Raw genomic sequence first — 22228 nt, 5'->3', positions numbered from 1 at the left:
AAGGTCGAGGTAGACTTGATTTCCTTATAATTAAACACAAATAACATAAAGGATTAGACATTAAAATAAATTTCAAATTTAATATTTGCTTTTAACTTAAAAAACTATAAAATGCAAGATATGTATTTGTAGCGGGGTTGCTTCCCCTTAGTACAGATAGAACATATAAAACCAGTCTTAATCAACTGAGCAAGGGAATCGATTACTTGGCTCAGTGGGTTAACGCACTGAATGTCACGCAGGCGACGGGTTCGAATCCCGGTGTTGACGATATACATTTGTAGAGTCGATATTTGCTCTCTGGTTACATTTGGCGCCCGATTAAAAAATCCACGATGGTTATCTGTAGTATAGTCAGGGTTTGTGTTGTTAAGAGTCATATATAAAGATATGATGACTCTTGTGGTGGGGGAGAGTGTAGCGGGGTTGCTTCGCCTTAGTACAGTTGGAACATGATAAAATCGATTATATGCCCTAGTGGGTTAACGCACTGACTGTCACGCAGGCGACCGGGTTTCGAATCCCGATGGTGACGATATAAATTTGTAGAGTCGATACATGCTCTCGGCCTGTTATACATTGATTAATTAGGAATATGACTGCATTTTCGTGACGTGAAAAGAATATATAATATTTCTATCGATACATGACTAATTTCCAAAATGTTTTGGCAATGATAAACAACAGACAAACAGACAAATAATAGTACACAAAACACAATATAGAAAACTAAATAATAAGCAACACGGACTCGTAAAAAAAACTGGAAGTGATCTCATGTGCTCCGGAAGATTAAGAAGATAATCTGATGCGTGTTACGATTTTTTTTTTAAACATTTGTCATGAATTAGCTAAATGGTGTTGCAACGAATATGTTCATTAAACTCTGGTCGTTAAAACTTAAGTGACTTATACTTATTGGTTGATGTGTGCAAAATTCACTCACAAAAAGCCGTTTTCATCAATTGAATTACAGAAGTTGAAAAAGTAAAGACAGAAATGGAGGAAAAACAGACAAGAATCGAAAAGCTTTTGGAAACAGAAGCAACAGGTGAATAACTTATCAGGCTATCCATTCTCTTTGTAATGTATATATTTATACTTAAATGTTAATTTTATTACCACGAATGACACAAATTAATGCTGCTGCTATGGTAATTTTTACTTGCTAAACGAACCTGTTCTAGCTAACATTACATATAATCAACATGTTAATATGGGATAACACAGAATACTGCTGACTGATACCGTGGCGTGTATATTGTTATTATCTTCATTTGATTAACTGGTTCGATCAACAAACAAGAATGTGTCCATAGTCCACTAGCACTATCATTTTCTATGTTCAGTGTACCGTTAATTCGTGGTCGGAACTCTAATTTGGCATTTACATTAAAAAGATAATATCATCATGATCATAGGGAACATATACAATAAGTTTAAAGTTGATTGGACTTCAACTTTCTTCTAAAACTATCTTGACTAAAAATTTAACCTGAAGCGGGACAGACAGACGAACGAACGGCCGCACAGACAAGAAGACATAATGTCCCTCTTCTATCGTACATGTAGGTGGAGCATACAAATCATACAAATCATTCGTATACAGGTGTAAACGATGATTAAAAATAAATTTAATCTATAATATGAAATCAAATAGACCTAGACGAATTCAATTGCATGTTGTATCGAATTGGAGATAAAGGATACTACAGATTCAGTTAAGTCGGCTTCATATCTTGACTTACATCTAGAAATTGACAATGAGGGTCGGTTGAAAACAAAACGTTACGACAAAAGAGATGATTTCAGCTTTCCAATTGTGAACTTTCCATTTCTAAGTAGCAACATTCCAGCAGCACCTTCATACGGGGTATATATCTCCCAATTGATAAGATATTCCCGTGCTTGCATTTCCTATCATGATTTTCTTGATAGAGGGTTACTGCTCACAAGGAAGCTATTAAACTAAGAGTTCCAAATGGTGAAGTTGAAATCATCCCTTCGTTAATTTTACGGACGTCATCACGAGTTGGTTGACCGTTATGGAATAACCGTTTCACAAATGATATCGGATATGTTCTTTACGTCGTAACTACAATCCCCTTCCCTTTCATGAATGTGACCTACCGAATTAGACTTTTACCGGATTTGTAATCACATAAGCAAGACGACGGGTGCCACATGTGGAGCAGGATCTGCTTACCCTTCCGGAGCACCTGAGATCACCCCTAGTTTTTGGTGGGGTTCGTGATGTTTATTCTTTAGTTTTCTATGTTGTGTCATGTGTACTATTGTTTTCTGTTTGTCTTTTTCATTTTTAGCTAGGGCGTTGTCAGTTAGTTTTAGATTTATGAGTTTGACTGTCCCTTTGGTATCTTTCGTCCCTCTTTTGTATCGCTCATATTAATATGAAATCAAATAGACCTAGACGAATTCAATTGAATGTTGTATCGCTCATATGCCCATTGGAGTTCTACGGAGATCAACTTAATAGTTAATTAGATGGCGTGTACACTAAAATACACAAGAAACGAAGCTACATATATATCGAGCCCATGCCCTGTAAATTATTTATTTAAGACTTTTAATGATTTGGATAAATGTGTTACATTGTTATAAATCAAATATGAGAACTTTTGTCAAATCGGTTAGCATGAATTTGTTGACATTTTTACTAACAATGTCTGTGTATAGTGTTCACATATTGTTGTCAATATCATGGAATTGTATGCGACTGCCATATAAGTGATAGGTTGTGCTTGCTATAATAGCATGAGTAAACCACCATTTTCTACATAGGAACATTTGTTTACCAAGTAAGGAAGATGACAATTGTTATACATTATTTTGATGTGTTTGTGAGCTTTTATTTTACCATTTGATAAGGGATTTTCCGTTTTAAATTTTCTTCTGAATTATATCTATATATTTTTTTGTTTTATTTTGTCAGGAAATTTAGATAATTGGTACTAACAAAAGTTTTAAGTATTCAGAAGTATATTTTTTTTAAATGAAGGTCGTTGGTAGACTTATTTCCCGGAATATTTGTTTTAACTTTACAAAACATAATACAAGATATGTATTGATAAAGAGTTGGACTATGACTTCAATTTTCATCAATTGTATTTTAGAAATTGTAAAACTAAAAACAGAAATGGAGGCAAAACAGACAAGAATCGAAAAGCTTTTGGATACAGTAGCAACAGGTGAATAACTCATTGTTCGACATGTTCAATCTATTCTCTTTGTAATGTATATAGATACCTTTGTAATTTATATAAACACCTTTGTAATTTATATAGATACCTTTGTAATTTATATAGATATCTTTGTAATGTATATAGATATACTGAAATGTTAATTTATATTACCATAGGTATAGGAAGATGTGGTATGAGTGTCAATGAAACAACTCTCCATCCAAATAACAATTTTTAAAAGTAAATAATTATAGGTCAAGGTACGGCCTTCAACACGGAGCCTTGACTCACACCAAACAACAAACTATAAAGAGCCCAAAAATTACAAGTGTAAAACCATTCAAATGGGAAAACCAACAAACAAAACTTATCTATATAAAAAAATGAGAAACATGTATAAATTACATAAACAAACGACAACTACTGTACATCATATTCTAATTAACAAAAAATCAAACAAGATAATTTTTGACCAAAAATAAAGTATAACGAACTCACGATTTATTAACCCAGCTCTACAATTCTACATGAAGTCATTGTACGTATTCTGTTTTTTCAGGGTTAGGGTTAGGGTTTAGGGTTTAGGGTTAGGGTTAGGCATGTTTTAACAGGGCCGGATCCATGATTTTTTATGTAATGGTAAGACTGATAGACGTAATCCCATAGAACTGATTGTTTACATGTATATATACCAGGCGATTTTTTTTGTTTTAACTTTTTTAGGCTATTTTCTGCTTCATCAAATGCCCCGTTAAAACAGAATACGTACAATGACTTCATGTAGAATTGTAGAGCTGGGTTAATACATCTATAGTATTTTCTTTTTTAACAAGAAACATGCAAACTTAAATAAAAAAAAACCAACAAAGACCATGTTAGGAAACTAATTATATACGTGTCTATAGATATGAATAAAAATCACGTAGACATAATTATTTTATAATTCTTATTAACAAAATAACTGTTAAATTAAGGTGACATAACACTTTTTGTGAAATCTTTATGAAAACAAAGTTTTTAAAGTACGTTGCTTGCATTATGAAAATAAGGAGATGTGGTATTATTGCAAATAGAACAACTCGCCACAAAAATTCTAATAAATTGGATGTAAGCAATTATTTATAACAGTACGGTCTTCAACGATGAGAATAATCCTATAGCGCATGGTCGGCTATAAAAGGTCCCCACAAGACATGTTTATGTGAAATAATTCAATTGAGAAAACTTACGGCCAAATTTATATAATAATTCTTTGTTTGCGAAACAAATAAAAAACGGTTTTGATTATAGCAAATACATAGACAAAACTAACATATTTAGGGAAACTCGACAATAATAGTATACACGTTATAAATAGTTATTGTTCTCCTTTCCTCAGTTCTAATTTCTTTACTCTTTAATACGAAACAACTGTTTTTATATTATTTGGTGTTGATTAATTTAGTATAATAAAAAGTAAAGTCACAAATATACTGAATTACGAGGAAAATTCAAAACGGAAATTCCCTAATCAAATGCCAAAATCAAAAGCTCAAACACATCAAATGAATGGATAATAACGGTCATATTGCTGATATGGTACAGGCATTTTACTATACATTACCTTGGCGGAGTATGATTTAAACCAGAAATCAGAAGCAGATATGATTAACAGACTATTAGTGGTTTATAAAACCTACAAATATCAGCCTCCAAAAAAGGTTGATCTGCCTGTTTTTATAGTATGCTAAGATTTACCATTTTAATACCAATAAGATTTGGTTTCATAAGAATGGGCGAATAGCAAATAAGATGCAGTGAAAAAGGACGCATTTCTGGCACAAGCGGTTTGGTCCCGAAACAAATTCTACTCGAAGACAATTTTGCAACATTTCCATTGATATAATGTGGATAAAACTTTGCAAGTTAGTATCTTTCCACACAATGCTTCTTCCATTTTGAACGTTGTATGCATTTTTAACAAGACCGTGTGCTAAAAATTGTTAATTTTGCGACATTCAATGTTGAAACCTTCCTCGAAGTTTGCAAAATATGTAGGCTGTCTGAAATTAGAGTGATTTTGAATACACAAATGATTGAACTTTTTTTTCTTAAAACACACAAACTTCAAAGATAAATCGTGAGTTCGTTATACTTTATTTTTGGTCAAAAATTGTCTTGTTTGATTTTTTTTTAATTAGTATAAATGAATTCGTATCGGATTATTTTATTTTTTAGTGTGGAACATCCTCTTTTTCAACCAATCGAATAAGTTTAGCATTAAAGGTACCGATGTCACTTTTTGAGATACGCTTTTTGACAACTAATGTCTCTTCATATAAACTAATTAAGAATGAAACTGAAATCAGGAAAAAGACTTCACTCTTATTCCATATAATAATGCCATGAAAGAAAGCAAAACACAGATAATTGCAAATTTAAAAAAAAAAGGATTACAAGTACTGGAGGAAGTCGAAATCTAGAATTTGCTGATTACTTGAAAAGTTATTAATCTTGTCTTTGTAGGACAAACCTTAAGTTTTATTAACATATATGTAATTACTCTTAATACCAGCACAACAATGTTTTTGTTCTTCTCTGGCTTAGATTCGAACTCATGATATTGGGATATCGAGACTAGATCGCCTCCACTGTGTCCAACGCTTTTGTCTAGACCACTCGACCACCTAGACTGAATCGTGAAGTACACTCCTTGAGCATAAACGTATTTTCATGTATATCTAAAGAGTAATAAAGAGGATCATATAAGACGATCGTTTACTGTACTTTATATTACAATAACTAAAATGTATGAATTTTGAAGAAACATTGTTCTCCGTTGAATGATACACACGAAACATAATTTATGTTTTTGTAACTGTTAGCAATTAGCTATAAATAAAAAATGAAAATAATGTTTAAACTGTATGCAATCGAATTAGGTTCAAATTGAAAAAAAATTGAAAGAAAACAGTTTGAGTTGAGGACAACACGAGTTGGATTATCTTTATTCCATGTTGTAGTCGATGGCCCTGTTTCTCTTTTTGGTGACTGACGTATGTAAAAAAATATGTTTATTATTTCGACCTTGGTGTTGACGGATACCTTTATCTAATTTACATTTGTCACAATTAGTATAAGGGAGATAACTAGTAAGAACTTGGCCATGAAACGTATATAAAATAAATAAATAAAACATATCAACAGGATCGACAGACTTGTTTTACTTCTTCATTCGTTGATTGTTTTTATGATGGCTATATATGTTAATCATACGGAACGATTGGTATTGCAGTTAAAAGGGTATTTAAGGAAGTCATTACTATTAGTAAATACGCAGGGCAGAATGGAACGAGTGCCTGAAGGTATTTTTAATTAAATATGCAAATTCTAGGTCGCAGATGACATAAATGTTAATACACTTTTTATTTGAATATTTTGTTTTCATTTAATGTATCATTCGTATAAAAATAAAATGCGAGCTGACATTTCTGAATAATTTTGTTCCTATAAATTAGAAAAATAAAACGCATGCTCAAAACAGAATAAACCCAAACATAGAAATACTAACTTCAAAATGAAAAACACAAATCAATATTATCAATGAGACATAACACGACACTTTTAGTTTAATGCAATTCTATCGTAATTCTTTGTAACGTAGATAGGAGTTACAATAAAGAGAGAGAAAAATGTCTTCTATCGATTATTGATCATGTTGAAATGTTAAGCGGCAGATGTTTGTGAAATTGATCTATTAAAATCTATAATTTGTATAAGATATTTATATTAATTAGTTTTTCAATTACGAAACGAAATGTTATTTGACGGGTTGCGTTGTTTTGATCGTGTTCACATTGATCTAAAATCGGTGTTGTGTAAGTGTAACTCACACGTAAACTAAAAATTACGTTCCCATTGATAAATTTCATTGTTTACATGTAGTGTAAAACATGTTTTATGTACATGCAGTCGATACTCGATGTTGGCCTTGTGTAGATTAAGTATACACAAAACTAGGCATTTAAAACATTAGTTTCACCGTGTATATTTAAGGAAGAAACAGTTTTTGAATAAAATTGATATTTATAACAATTATTAATAAAGTTCTTTACAGAAATATTTGTCTAAACTTGATATATTTATTTGGGTTTTTTTTTTAAACTTAACGAAGCTTTATTAAGCCCTTATCAAGACTCAAAGCAGCATCATTGCCGAACACATAATTCATTTGAAAATTAAGGTATTTCCAAATCGACTTGACTTGCACAGAAATGTTTGCCACTGGTCTTTACTCAAACAACAATTCACTCATAAATGCATTATTTAAAAAGTGTGAGGTAACTGTATTGTTTGTCTAGTACATGTATCTCGGATCCGTTAGATTACCCTTAAAACTAAAAGAAGAACATTACCCCCTTCCTTTGCCAAATACTCCTTGGAGAAGAAATAACATTTGAAACAAACATTAAAGATAGGAATATAGTGATCCCTAATATATCATTCCTTCTTCTCCTTCAATCTCTGTACCGATGTAATGCATTGGCTTTATGAGAATAGAAATATATATTCTTCGCCTGTAAGCACGCTGCTGCAGCCTACGTTTTCTAATGCTTAATCTTTATTATTTTTAACCTATTGCAAATCATCAAAATGGCTTTCATAAAGAAGCAATAACTTAACTTAAAAAAAGGGGTGGGGGGTATTTTGTTAATTTATCTGAGCCAGAAATTTTTCCGTGCAAACGTTTTATTCCGGTTTCTTTTCGATGCTGGTAATCAATTTTTTTTTACATTAAACACTATAATGTATTGGGAAACTCTTGATTTAGAATATTTTTGAATCATCTGTAGGACCCCCCTTTTTTTTTTATCCAATTAGGGTTCGGAATATTTCAATCGATACCCCTTCCTCCTCCCCCCCCCTCCCCGATTTGAAGTCAAATGGTCGTTCCCTTTCTGCTAGAAAAGTTGTCCGTAAACTTTGCATTCGGTTCTACGTAAAGAAAATTTAAATGACATAGAGTTTACAAGTGTGAACAAATCTTATGTACAGGTAATTAAACAAGGTGTATAGATGTGAACAAATTTAACGGCCTAAGTGTTGTAACATGAACACCATTCACGTTCCAACAGTTCAAATCCATATTTGCTCTATGTACTTTAGCTCTATTTTTTTATTACACGTGTTGTTATTTGATTCTAAATGTCATTAATAACTACTACATAGTACATGTTTTGTCTTCTTCAATCGGAACTGTGACTGATGAGTTTTTGTTTGCATACTTATTTCGTCAATGCTGAAGATTTCTTCTATTGATTAAATTGACATTACATAATAATGATTTTGCTCGCGTTATTAATGCGTGCACAATGAGTGGGTAATTATTGTCAAACATTTGATTTTTTTAAAGAAGCAATTAAAATGTTTTAAATATAAATATTATATGTAGCTTTTTATTCAACAATATCAAAGCTGTACGTTGACGTATTCTGTTACTCCGTCAAATGCTCATTAGTTTCATGCAAGCACAAATCACTTCTTTATGTCCCGACTCCTTCTTATAATATTGGAACTGCTTTATGGCTAAGTTCCTGAACAAGATAAAGATGTGAGCGAAAATTTCTTCTGTGTGAAGATAATCTGGAACATGTTTTTATAATTTATAGCACCAGAAGCATTGCATGTGAAAATTTGTCCACATGCGTCTCTTTTGACTAATCTGGATATAGAGGGTTAGTGTCTACCTTTAAACTATCAAGGGATTTGCTCCAGAATGAACTTGAAATAAGATTTACAACCGTTTAATTTGTGTTTTAACACAGATTTGAAGGCAGAGGCGGATTTAGGGGGGGGAGAAAAAAAATGGTTGCTTATATAGGGAATCACTGAAGCGTAACGAAATTGGGCCCCCTCTTAGGCAGTCAGTGGGCCCCACTTATGAAAATTTCTGGATCCGCCACTGGAAAGCATGAGATATTTATAACCCGGAAGATTTGGACAAATGTGTAATAAAAATTAAACAATTTCAGACATAATATATTAAGTTCTATAGTGACAATTTGTTCATCCGTCTCCACCTTTAAATTTTCTTTGTGTTTAATTAATTCCACTGTTAATTATATGTTTGTCGTAATGAAAACCACCTTGACGCTAAAATATGTATCCGTTGGACACTGATCCTTTTCTATGGATACTGGTTTTTTTTATATATATATATACCTTTGTATGTTATTTTGAGGTCTTAGGTCTGGTTCTGACCTTGCAAATAGGATTTAAAGTATTGTTATTCCGTCTTTGAATTACTATACCCGGAAAAAAGGGTTATATATTCATGAGGCCGTTTAATAGCATAAATGGCAGTTAATAAAACCAGATAAAAGTTAAAAAGTCATGTCAACATGATTAATACACGGGGATCACAGTAGTGCAGTCGAAAAACGAAAATGCAATGTGAAATAAACTATTGTGTTGCTCTTTTTAAAACTGCTTAATGTACATGTACTTTTTGTCGTTAACAAAATAATGTAGAAGAAAAAACATTTTTTCTTTAGAAAAACCAATCGACTGTACTGATATTCATGTAAGCCAAAGAAGTGGTATATATACTATATATCCAAGGAGCATTGGACGCATAAACGTCTACTGTGACCTTGACACCGACAATAGTGGAGGAGGCTGGACAGTAAGTAAACTATGACACAACGACCTGTTTGTTTTGTTTCTTGTAAACATCTAAACCTGAAAAAATAACACTATAAAATGTATACTTTATGAAACACATAACAATAACAAACGTAAATTGAACAATACATGCTTCCTTCAGGTTTTAACGTTAATATACATTACAATTTATATTTACATTCACAGTGTACAAATAATAGTAAAGAGTTTTCATGTTAACTGAACAATATGAAAAAACTTCTTAATTAGTAAGAATATATGAAAAGGGGGAGGGGCCTTGTACCAACAGACAAAGTGAAGGGTCACTCATATCGTACTATTTAGTTTGGTAATCAAAGTGTCGTAATCAAAGTGTCGTAATCAAAGTAATCAATAATTTTGTTTTCAAATTAATAACTATAAGATCTTCATTTGGCATCTACCATATGAATTTTGAATGGTGATCTAAAGATTTAAAAATAAGTAAATTTATGTTTTATTATATCACAAACAAAGAGATATATTGCAGTTTTGTTGTGTGTGCGTGTTATTAGTATCATATATAGCCTCGTTACTAAAGTAATAGCCATCGAAAAGTTTAGGAAGATGATCGTTACTCCAAAACAAGATATTATTAACTTTTGAACAACTGACTGGAAAGATAATGATGAATGATCGTAACTTTTGAATATGTCAATGAAAAAAGTAAATGATTTTTTTGACAAACATCTATGGCTACCGGAATATTTGATAAAAAAAAACAATTGTGTCATGATTAAAACAAACTCGATAGTGCAATATCATTTTTTCACCACCATAGTTCAACTGGAGGTCAAAACTTGGTATACATTTACTCCATCATATCCTGATTTATATCTGCCCCCTTCCAAGGGTGACTGCGAGACAGAAATATGGTTACTCTTGGTCTTCTTTCGGACGGCAGTAAAACCTTTGCCGAACTAGGGCGCCCGGATTTGTTGTGCAGAAGGTATAAATACGCAGGATCGTCCAGTCAGAATGGAGACGTTAAATCCGATGCCTTGTGTTTATACCCTTTGCAAGATCTATTTGAGGGGTCCATAGGTGACCTTTTGCAAGGACAATTTGTCCTTCCCAACATAGCCCCATTTTCCAGTGGCAGTCCAAATTTTTCTACCTTCATCCCGGACAACCACAAATACAGTACCTTTATATTGTATATATATTGTAAATTCTTCTTCAACATGGATGAACTATTTGAAACTGGACTTTGAGCAACCAACACTCAATCTTTTATCTGCTGTCATCAAAAATGCGTATTCGGATTTTGTTTGACATTTGCTGTTATGATGATTTGATAATCATTTTGAACAAGATAAGTATATACTCCCCGTGTGCAAGACTACGATTCCTTGTGAGAAATTTGGGTTTTCTTTATGTTATTTTTAGTTTTATTAGCTCTTCAAGGTTTCTAATAGACTTTATTTCAAACATTTTGGCACGACCATCAGTAGACATTAGTGATGTTGATTGCCAAAATTCGCATTTTGTGCAAGACAACTGGTATCGTTTATGTAATTTCTATCACTGGTTTGATTCTTCTGCTGTTGGACTGTTAGTTTTCGAGTGTATCACAATCCATGTAGCCAGTATGTCATAACTGGTATACAAAAACGGATATTGTTTAATTGAAATTTGCTGTTACAAAATATTGATTTGTTTTTAAATTGAGGAATCCCAAAGGCAAATTTTTATTTCTTAATATCGAGGTTGTCTAAATTTAAGTCTTTTTTAGAATTATAAGCTCTTCAATGTTTGTTTAAGTTTTGGATTTTCAAAATATTTTGGCTTCGACCATCACTGAAGAGACATAATATTAGTTTTCGAAATACACATCTGGTGCATGATGATTGGTTCTGTTAATTTTATCACTACCACCTGGTTGATATCTCTGTTAATGAACTGTAAGTCAGAGAGTGTATCACAAGACCAGTTGATAGACTTTATCTACAAATTAAATAGTAATGTAGATAGTCTAAGATAACCAATAATTGACCAATTTTGTTCGCACCATAACATTTGAAACACGATTTATATATAGTCGGCGTCCCAATTAAACTTACGGTCATCTTTGATAAGTTACTGTTGTCGTATCCAAATAACGACTATCTGATAGTCCAGGTACGATTATCTTATGATTCATATCAAACACATTTCACGGTTATCTTCATTATGTTTCTGGTGGTATTATTTTGGCCAAATATGATATGAATATTATACACACAAAAAGATAACCTTACTAATCAACATGGCGGCTGAGTAACTCTTGTGAATAACATGATTACACAGATAAATTGACAGAAAACAATGATACCTTATTCGTTTACCTCCGCTATATTGGGATCGTGGTAACTGCAGTTAAGCAACGATTTCACTTTAAAAATAACTGCTAAATATTATTTTAGTTGTCGTATTGTAAGATCATGAAGATGTTGAAGCGAAAATTGAATTGGTAAGGCTGTTGCCTGATATAATTTTTACAAAATGAATTATATTGGAAAAATCAATTTCCAAACATGATATTTTAATGACTTCAGGGGGTAGACTTGGGTATTGGAGACAACTCTCACAAATGTATTAGAAGTTATTTGTGCATTTAACCTAGCAGTAATTAAAACAGTGATCAAGCATTTAGTGTGTGCAAGTTTGTATTTGACCCACCGAATTAGACTGTTTACCGGATTTGTTATAACCTGAGCAACACGACGGGTGCCAGATATGGAGCAAGATCTGCTTACCCTTCCTGAGCACCTGAGATCACCCCCAGTTTTTGGTGAGGTTCGTGTTGCTTATTCCTCAGTTTTCCAAGTTGTGTCATGTTTACTTTTGTTTGACTGTTTGTCTTTTTCATTTTTAGCCATGGCGTTGTCAGTTTATTTTCGATTTATGAGTTTGACGATCATCTGGTATCTTTCGCCCCTCTTGTGTATTTAGTTATTAAAATGTTACAAACGCATCTTAGAAAATTGTACAATGTTCACTCCAATATAAGCATTAAATTAATTAAAATGAAAATAATGTACAAAATATGATCTGAAAATCCCTCAGTACATGTGATGCTAACAGTCAGTGATCATTAGCCCAAAGATGGTACTAGATACTGTCACAACATTAATAAAGCATCTGCCGACAGGGACATTTTGAAGTCTCAGGGTGGGAAACCAACATTTTGTAGTATAAAATTGTAAATTCGTCCCAAGGATACTGAATGTTGCTGCGTTTTCTTATTAACTTGACTACAGTTATTATAGGGGTCATTCAATTGCACTTATGCACACAGAACTTTTGTATATAGAGACTGCAAAAGATTGTTGAATAAGAAAAAGATTTGTTTAAAAACATTATTAATGGAAGATTTGAAAATTTTAAACGCTTAAATTAATACATGTAACAGTTTGTGATTTTAAAGGTTTATAAACAATAATTGCTTCAGCATTTATTTTGCAGGAATTAAACCATTATATGTTTTTTATATGTTTTTTTTCTGGAAAAGTTTAAATAAAACATGTGTTATATGAGCTTGCCAGAATTTTCGACTTATTCAATCATTTTTAACGAGTAATTTACATTCAGGCTACCAATAATACCACGAAATTCCGATTTTCTTTAACAACTTTAAAATATGTTTCTACTACGCATTTGAACAGTTGATGGTATTTTAATGTATTTTAATGTTAACATGTGCAATACACACATTAATATATGCCTACTAGTGTCTTTGACCTTTTTTTTCTTTTCTTTTTTTTTTTCTAAAGTAACCCAAAACTGGTCGTATTCAATTTAACATTAACAAAAGGAATCAGTACACTTAAACAGAACTTTGACAGATGATGCATTGACCTCTACCCTTTCAAGTTTGTAAAAATAAGAAGGATAACAAGGCTTGTTTAATTTTTATTTACTTTGACCCTTTAATTGACAAAAATATAATAAAATCATCAAAGAAAAAAATTTACCAGAAAAATTTCATTAGATATATAGCAGTTTAACAAACACTTCCTTTGATCATTGAGGAGCTTAGTATTTTTTCAATAATAGAACGTGATTAAAACGTTCAGCTGAATTTTACAGAGTTATATTCCTGCAGCGTTACAATCACTAACAGTTATATTACAAATTGTGTCACTACATTAAAATCATCAAACTGTATTTGCTATTTAACATGGTTCAATTGTCTTTAAAATTATAATTTCGTTCGTTATTCCACCTTTAATAACTATCCTTTTATTTGCATATATCGGGAGGAACTTTTAAACAGAAGAACTCACATCACTTCAAACATGATTTTCATTCTAGATGATCCCAACTAATTTCGTGGTTTTGTCTCTATATACGATTTCATGGGGATTTAATTTCAAGGTTTTGATTAAATTGGAAGGAATATTATTTTTAGGTTAAATTTTCGTGGTGGTTTTAATTTCGTGGATATGTTCTTTCCACGAAATAAACGAAATTAAATCCTCTATGAATATTTGAACGAAAAATGAATTTAAAAAAAAAAACATAATTTTTCTATTTTTTTTAATATAAAATCGCTATAAGGTATATATAAAATGCTGCACCATTGTCGTATCCCTACGAAGCTGTAAGATTCATTTGGCCTACATGAACGATAGCGTTATAATGGGTTGTGTATAGTACCATTTTCAATTAATTCAAGGTTTTTCAACGCAGAGAAAGTGGCGAAGAGGACTTCAATCGTGGATGGATTGATTATGAAAATGGCTTTGGAAATTTACGAAAAGAATTTTGGCTAGGTTTGTACTACTAGTATTTTATTAATCATGTCCATTCCTTAAAATCTTCACAGGATAAAAGCGGAAAATGTCAGTCAATGTGTATTAATATAACTTGTACAATGTCGGATTTAAAACAAATTGCACCACAATCTGAAATAGTTTAAAATGTTGTTTATTTGTTTTAGGTAACAGTTACATTAATATCATTACAGCCCAAGGTAGATATGAATTAATGGTAATGATTGAAGACTTTAAAAATAGCAAAGCATTTGCAAGATACAGCTCATTCAAAATAAGCGATGGATTTTCGAATTACAAACTGTCTATTGGAGAATATAGCGGAACAGCTGGTAAGTGAAATATGTTTTAGAGATTTAATGACCATACTAAAATACGTAGATGTGGTATGATTGCCAATGAGACAACTATCCATAAAAGTCCTAATGCAGTGGATGTAGCAATAAAGTCAACCGTACGACCTTCATTACTGAGAGACAAAACAAGCCGATTAGTCGACTACAAAAGGCTCCAACATGAAAAATACAAAACAATTCAACTGACTAAAAAACTAATAACCTAATTTAAAACAGAAAAAAATACGAAAAACAATATGACTGACATGAACCAACGACAACCAAACGGAACTACAGTCACGTATAGAATGGAGAGCGGTTAACAATGTTTGATTGCGCAAATCTCCCTAACATGCGACAGTAGTGTAACAGTACAACATATGGACAAACTATTAATTTACTGACAGCTAGTTCAGAGTTAATAGCAATTAATGAAAAAAAGCATGTATATAAGACTTCAATACCAATCAGTAAATATCTAGCGTACAATGAATTTAGTGTCAGACGTCATTTACAGTCAGATAACAACCTTACATCCTGTCAACCTATGAAGATGCAGTTTATGAGTTGCATTGACGAAACAAATCTCAGCTAGGTCATAACGCATACGAAATTTTTGTCTGCTGAATTCAGCATTGAGGGGATATTCTTTTTATGTCTTAAATCGAACAGTTTCTTATACATGTTTACATGTTAAGTTTTAACTGAAACTATTAAAGATTTTTATTTTATTTGCTTGCATATACTAGCAATTGATATATTGATGTACCATATTATTTCAATTTGAAAAAGAGGGATGAAAGATACCAGAGGTAGATTCAAACTCAGAGATAGCAAATAAACTGACAACGCCATGGCCATAAATAAAAAGACAAACATACAAATAATAGTACAGAAGACACAACATAGAAAACTTAAGACGAAGCAACACGAACCCCACCAAAAACTTGGGGTGATCTCAGGTGTTCCGGAAGGGTAAACAGATTCTGCTCAACATGTGGCACCCGTCGTGTTGCTTATGTTATTAAAAATCCGGTAAATAGTCTAATTCGGTAGGTCACATTCGTGAAAAGGGAAGGGTATTGTAGTTACGATATAAGGAACATATCCGATATCATCTGTGAAACGGTTATTCCATAACGTTCAACTAACTCGTGGTGGCGTCCGTAAAATTTACGAAGGGATGATTTCAACTTCAGCATTTGAAACTCTTGGTTTAATAGCTTCCTTGTGAGTAGCAATCCTCTATCAAGGAAATCATGATATCACAATTGGGAAGCTGGAATCATCTCCTTTGTCGTTAAGTTTTGTTTTCAACTGACCCTCATTGTCAATTTCTAGATGTAAGTCAAGATATGAGGCAGACTTAGCTGTATCTGTAGTATCCTTTATCTCTAGTTCGATGGGATAGATTCGTTCAACATAGTCACCAAATTTTGTATTATTTAGTGAGAGAACATAATCTATATAGCGGAACGTAAAGTTAAAGGATATTGCTACTTTCTTATCTTTCTTCATCAGAAGTTCCTGTATGAAGTCAGCCTCATAATAATAAAGAAACAAGTCGGCAAGAAGAGGGGTACAATTGGTTCCCATTGGAATGCCGACAGTCTGTTGAAAAACACGTCCTCAAAACGTAACAAATATGTTATCAATCAAGAAATCAAGCATCTTGATAATGTCAGTTTTAGAGAATTTTTTGTTTGAATCAGAGTGATTCTTTACAAAGACAAGATACTTGTATCTACGTTCGCCATTCTTTTTAATGAAACAAAGTAATACCAACACTTTCAATTTGTCTTTTAGTTCCAGACATGCCTCTTCTAATTTTTGTCGAGCCTACAACTTTTGTTGCAGAAAGCTCGAAATAGGGATAGTGATCCGGCGGCGGCGGCGGCGGCGTTAGCTAACTTCTTAAAAGGTTTATATTTTAAAAGGTGAAAGACTTGGATGCTTCATACTTTGTATATAGATGCCTCATGTTACGAAGTTTCCGTCAGTCACATGTCCAATGTCCTTGACCTCATTTTCATGGTTCAGTGAAAAAAAAGTTCAAAATTTTTGTAATGTTGAATTCTCTCTTATTATAAGTAATAGGATAACTATATTTGGTATGTGCGTACCTTGCAAGGTCCTCATGCACGTCAGACAGTTTGCACTTGACCTCGACCTCATCTCATGGATCAGTGCACAAGGTTAATATCTCAGATACTATAAGTAATAGGGCTAGTATATTTGGTGTATGGAAGGACTGGAAGGTGTACATGTCCAACTGGCATGTGTCATCTGACCTTGACCTCATTTTCATGGTTCAGTTGTTATAGTTAAGTTTTTGTGTTTTGGTCTGTTTTTCTCATACTTTATGCAATAGGTCTACTATATTTGTTGTATGGAATGTTTGTAAGGTGAACATGTCTAGCGGGCAGATGTCATCTGACCTTGACCTCATTTTCATGGTTCATGGTCAAAGTTAAGTTTTTAAGTTTTGGTCTTTTTATCTAATATTATATGCCAAAGGTCAACTATATTTGGTGTATGGAAATATATTATGATCTATATGTCAGTCCGGCAGGTTTTATTTGACCATGACCTCAATTGCACGGTTCATTGCACAGTGCTAAGTTTTTGTGTTTTGGTCTATTTTTTTAAAACTATAAGTAATAGGTCAACTATATTTGTTGTATGGAAGCTTTGTTAGCTGTATATGTCTGCCTGGCATGGTTCATCTGACCTTGACCTCATTTTCATGGTTCATTGGTATTTGATTAGCTATCTTGGTTAATGTTACGTTTATGTGACAGTTGTAATCAAGCTTAGCTTTATACTTAGGACTATCAACATAATATCAATGATTAGTAAAGAAGGCGAGACATTTCAGTATGTGCACTCTTGTATTTAAATGCACAAAGAATGAGGTTATGTGTTTTATGTGGCTATTTTACATAAATGGTCATTAATTCAATTAATAAATTAATAAGTGAAGTTAGTTGGTATCTATACTATTAAACGATAAAACCTTATTTGTTGTGTCATAAAGTAATCATCATGCCTCTGTGTCCTATAGGTACCATGCATAAAGTCGCATTTGTCATCCATTCTTATGATTATTCAGATGGAGTTATTTAGGGAGAAAAACGAAAAAAAGGCGTCCGGATATTTTTTTCAGTCATAACTTTTAGTCATAGATAAGACTTCTGGTTATAAACTTGATTTTCATATCATGAAAATCAAGTTTATAACCAGAAGTCTTATCTATGACTAAAAGTCGGTATAAGTACTCGGAGAGAGAACATTTACTTTCGCGTTTATCTACATGTATACTAGGATTATACTACTATAATATATAGAGACTCTCTATACAATTATATGTCTGGATTGATCGCCGTGGAGAAGAAACATGGAATTGGTAGTTAATAGCAAATACACTTTATTTATAGTATACGTATGTTCATAGTTTACAGAAGGCTTCAAACCACAATTAATTCCCTTTGTTCGTGGTCTTAGAATATAGTTCCCATTTATTTTATGGTCATGCTTCCTAAGTATTATGTCTACTGTTTTCTTTGAAATGTTTACTATCTAAGGGGTCATATCAGTTGCATATATATTGTAATAAGTAAAACATGTGGAAAAACAATAGTGTTGAAATGGATTTGGCCAAATTGAAAGTAAGGTAGAAATTAGCCTTAGTCATTTATTCAAGATTCAAATCCTACCATTGGCATGTTATAGGGCTCTCAAAGAAAAAGCACTGATGGATTGTCCTAAAAGCATATTGTATTAAAATAATAATGGTCTATAAGGAGTAACATTTATTTCATGTTTGAAGCGGTGCAAATTTTTTAATTTAATTTGACTTTTACAAAATAATGCATTGTAGCAAAGGGGAGAATAATTGTGGTACGTGGCCAAAAACGCGAAAATATTGGAATTTAACGGTAAGAAAACAATTAACGGACTTTGGAAAAAAGGGAGAGGGATTTTGATACCTTTTCTGAAATCCCCCAGACATAAATTCTTTTACATAAATTCATCCTACAACAGTTTACAAGCTGTGAAGGCCTACGATTTCTCTGGTGTGTTGTAGTTATAATATATCATTTTAGGTTTTAAAGGAAGTAGAAAAAAATCTTGTTTTCAAATTTAAAATACTATTTTTTTAATTGTGCTAAGGTAAAAAAATATTCGTTTTCTTTTATTGATCTCACAATGACTATTGATACCAGAAAAAGATCTTATTTAATAATTGGTGTTTTTGATTCGGTATCCTATAAGAGTAAAGAATGGATACGTTTACACATATCGTATCTAAATTTGAAGGATCGATATACAACTTCACCGTATAAATTATGATTTTCCTTTCGACAATTTTACCTAAATAGAAATCGTTACAAATGGCAGAAACATACTGCATTGAAATAAGCTAGGCTGCTTTATTTGTTCCTAAAATCTAATGGTTTCCCGACAAAAGTTGATAAAAATTGATAAAAAATGGTTACAGTTTTGGAAGGGTCATTAGAAATGTAAAATGGTTTATTGAATGATACAGTATACTTTTAAAACGAAAAAATACAACAAATTAGCTGGAACGGTTAAAGTAGGAATAAGACAACATAGTGAAAGTAACTCCAATAAAGAGTGACCCAAAAACATAGTACAGTACTGGCAAGATATTGTCATAACACATCAGAATATTAATATAGTTAATGGAGAGTAATTGTTTTCAAAATACCAAACAGACAATCGAAAATGATAAGTCGATGAAAAAACCTAAAAAGGGTAAATAAAAATGTGAGAAAACATGAAGAAACAATATGTTGAATTAATTTTAGAAACTTGTGCATGAGAGAAATTTAGAAATTTATAGTAGTTTTGTACAAGATTCTTAAAACAACGATGACAAGCTTAAATTGAAATTGAATGACATCTTAATGAAAAAAATTCTCTTGTATACGATTGTCATATTTACATGTTTTGGAACATTAATTCAAAAGCTAGGCTTTTTTATTATACGCTTCTTATAGTAGTTAATTTCTGTGTAATTTTGTATCGTTTTAAGAGTTGTCTCATTGGCAATCATACCGCATCTTCTCTTGTATATTCTTATCTGTCTTATACAGGGAATAGTTTACAGAAAAACAATAATGAGCCATTTTCAACAAATGATAAACACAATGTTGAATTCATGGACATGGAATGTGCACAAAACGAAGAAGGTCCGTGGTGGTTTCGTGCAGAACACGAGTGTACACAATCAAACCTAAATGGGAAGTATCTAAAAGAAAGTTCAAATATGTATGGTGGCATTTACTGGTATGACTGGCAGAACTCGTATACAGTGACACTTAAAAAGACAACCATGATCATACGTAGAACTCTGTAAAACCTAAACAGATAGCAGAACTTAACATTATTTCACATATTATTTCCGATCATATATCATATATGTATAACAGTCTTAAACTTATTGTAGATACATGATATCATAACTAATAAATATACTTGTTGGTCGTTTATATTAACAGTCACCGAGGGGAAAACAATTACTGGCATGATATTTATAGTAATGTTAAATATAATATGTGTTTTCAGTCGTGTATTACCTTCACTGGTGATCCAATGGATGATTTGTCGTTGAGTTGTCACTTATTTAAAAGTACTTTCTGTGACTGCATTTTACAATCATCTACGACAAATAATTTAGCTAATCTGCCATTCAACTCAATCTTCATGCCTCATATGATACTGACGCGAAAATTTAACACTAGGCCACCTAAAGCTGACGTTTTAGATCAGTCTAGGTAGTCTAGTGGTCTAAGTAAGTTTCTACTAGTGTGCACTATTAATATATTAATACCGAAATTACAGATCATACATTACCATTTTTGTATTCTCAGAAGTCACTAACTTGTGCGTATTGTAACAAAAATGGTCACCTGATGGCTGATTGTTTACGACTCTAGAAGAAATATGACAGACAGAGACAAGAAGCTCTAGTCCAGTGCGTGTACAACACCCCTTGTTACCTATAAGTTGAAATGTCCTGCGCCTGCGTTTCAGGTTTGTAAGTGCAGTTTTTGTGATTACATGGAAGATTATAAAGCCTTTCTATCTCATTGGTATGTTTCTATTGTTGATAATACTACTCCTCATCCTTTTAAGATTTTACGGGACACTGGAGCTTCTCAGTATTTATTGTTGGAAGGTGTGTAGGCTTTGTCCGAGGAGACTTGGTGCCTCCGTTTTGTTACAAGGTGTCGAGTTAGGTTATATGGATGTTCCTCTACATCGTATTAATTTGAAGTCAGATTCAATTACTGGATCAGCTAGTGTGTGTGCACGTCTAAACCTCTTTGTTGAGGGTGTGTCATTATTGCTTTGAAATGATCTAGCTAGGAACAAAGTGATTGCTGAATCAAATATTATCAGTGAACTGGTGGTAGATGATGATGAACTGTATCCAGCTTGTGTTGTTACTAGGGCGATGACAAAAAAACAACAAAATAAGGATTTACAAGAAGACAAGTTTAACCACAAGGACCTATCTGACACTTTTCTGGCCAACAATAAAGGTTCCGGTAGCTCAGAAAAGGCAATTGTAAGACGATATAGTACTAACAAGAATGTAATTATGCCAGGAACAGAGAAGTGAACAGCCATTCAGTAGACAATGGTAAGTTTGTGGAAGAGCAAACAATAAAGATCCTGATGTTCTTCAGCTCCGCAAGAGGGCTCAACCACAAGAGTAGCAGACAAAAGGAGGAATAAAGAGTGGTATACCAAGTGGTTTGTGCCTAAAGTCTATAAATGTAGGCAAACATTAGTGGTCTTGGGCATTACACCCTCTTGATTCTTGGTTTCAGGTCTTAAGATCTTGCAGCATTTCTACTAGCCCAGACTTAGAAATGATGTCATAGAATACTGCAAATCATGTCACATATGCAAGATTGTTGGTAGGCCTAACCAGAAAATACAACCAGCATCACTTCTACCAAATCCAACCTTTGAAGAACCTTTATGCAGAGTAATGATTGATTGCGTTGGACCTTTACCGAAAAAACAAGACTAGAAATACATATTTATTGACGATCATGTGTACATCCACTCTCTTTCTACATGCTATTCTGTTAAGGAATATCAAGACACCAACTATTATCAAATCTCTTATCTAATATCACTTTAGTGGGGATTCCTTAGTCTATACAATCCGACCAGGGTTCAAATTTCATGTCAAGTTTATTTTAGCAAGTCG

General features: G+C 32.6%; 1 protein-coding gene across 2 annotated transcripts; it reads left to right on the top strand.

The window, feature by feature from the left end:
- The first annotated feature begins 945 nt into the window (after window positions 1–945).
- Window positions 946–20486, top strand: LOC139526884 (fibrinogen-like protein 1). 2 transcript variants are annotated; one of them, XM_071322029.1, is made up of 6 exons: window positions 946–1051; window positions 3135–3209; window positions 9737–9867; window positions 14545–14641; window positions 14809–14973; window positions 20097–20486. In XM_071322029.1, exons 1-6 carry the CDS (start codon window positions 1000–1002, stop codon window positions 20357–20359), a joined length of 783 nt encoding a protein of 260 aa, XP_071178130.1. In that variant the 5' UTR covers window positions 946–999; the 3' UTR covers window positions 20360–20486. The 2 variants fall into 2 exon arrangements, with proteins under 2 accessions (XP_071178130.1, XP_071178131.1); XM_071322030.1 differs by lacking the exons at window positions 946–1051; window positions 3135–3209 and adding an exon at window positions 6410–6547.
- Window positions 20487–22228: the final 1742 nt, after the last annotated feature.

Source organism: Mytilus edulis, chromosome 6 (genome assembly GCF_963676685.1).
Source record: "Mytilus edulis chromosome 6, xbMytEdul2.2, whole genome shotgun sequence".
Classification (NCBI taxonomy): Eukaryota; Metazoa; Mollusca; class Bivalvia; order Mytilida; family Mytilidae; genus Mytilus; species Mytilus edulis.
This window is presented reverse-complemented; position numbering and strand designations above follow the sequence as displayed.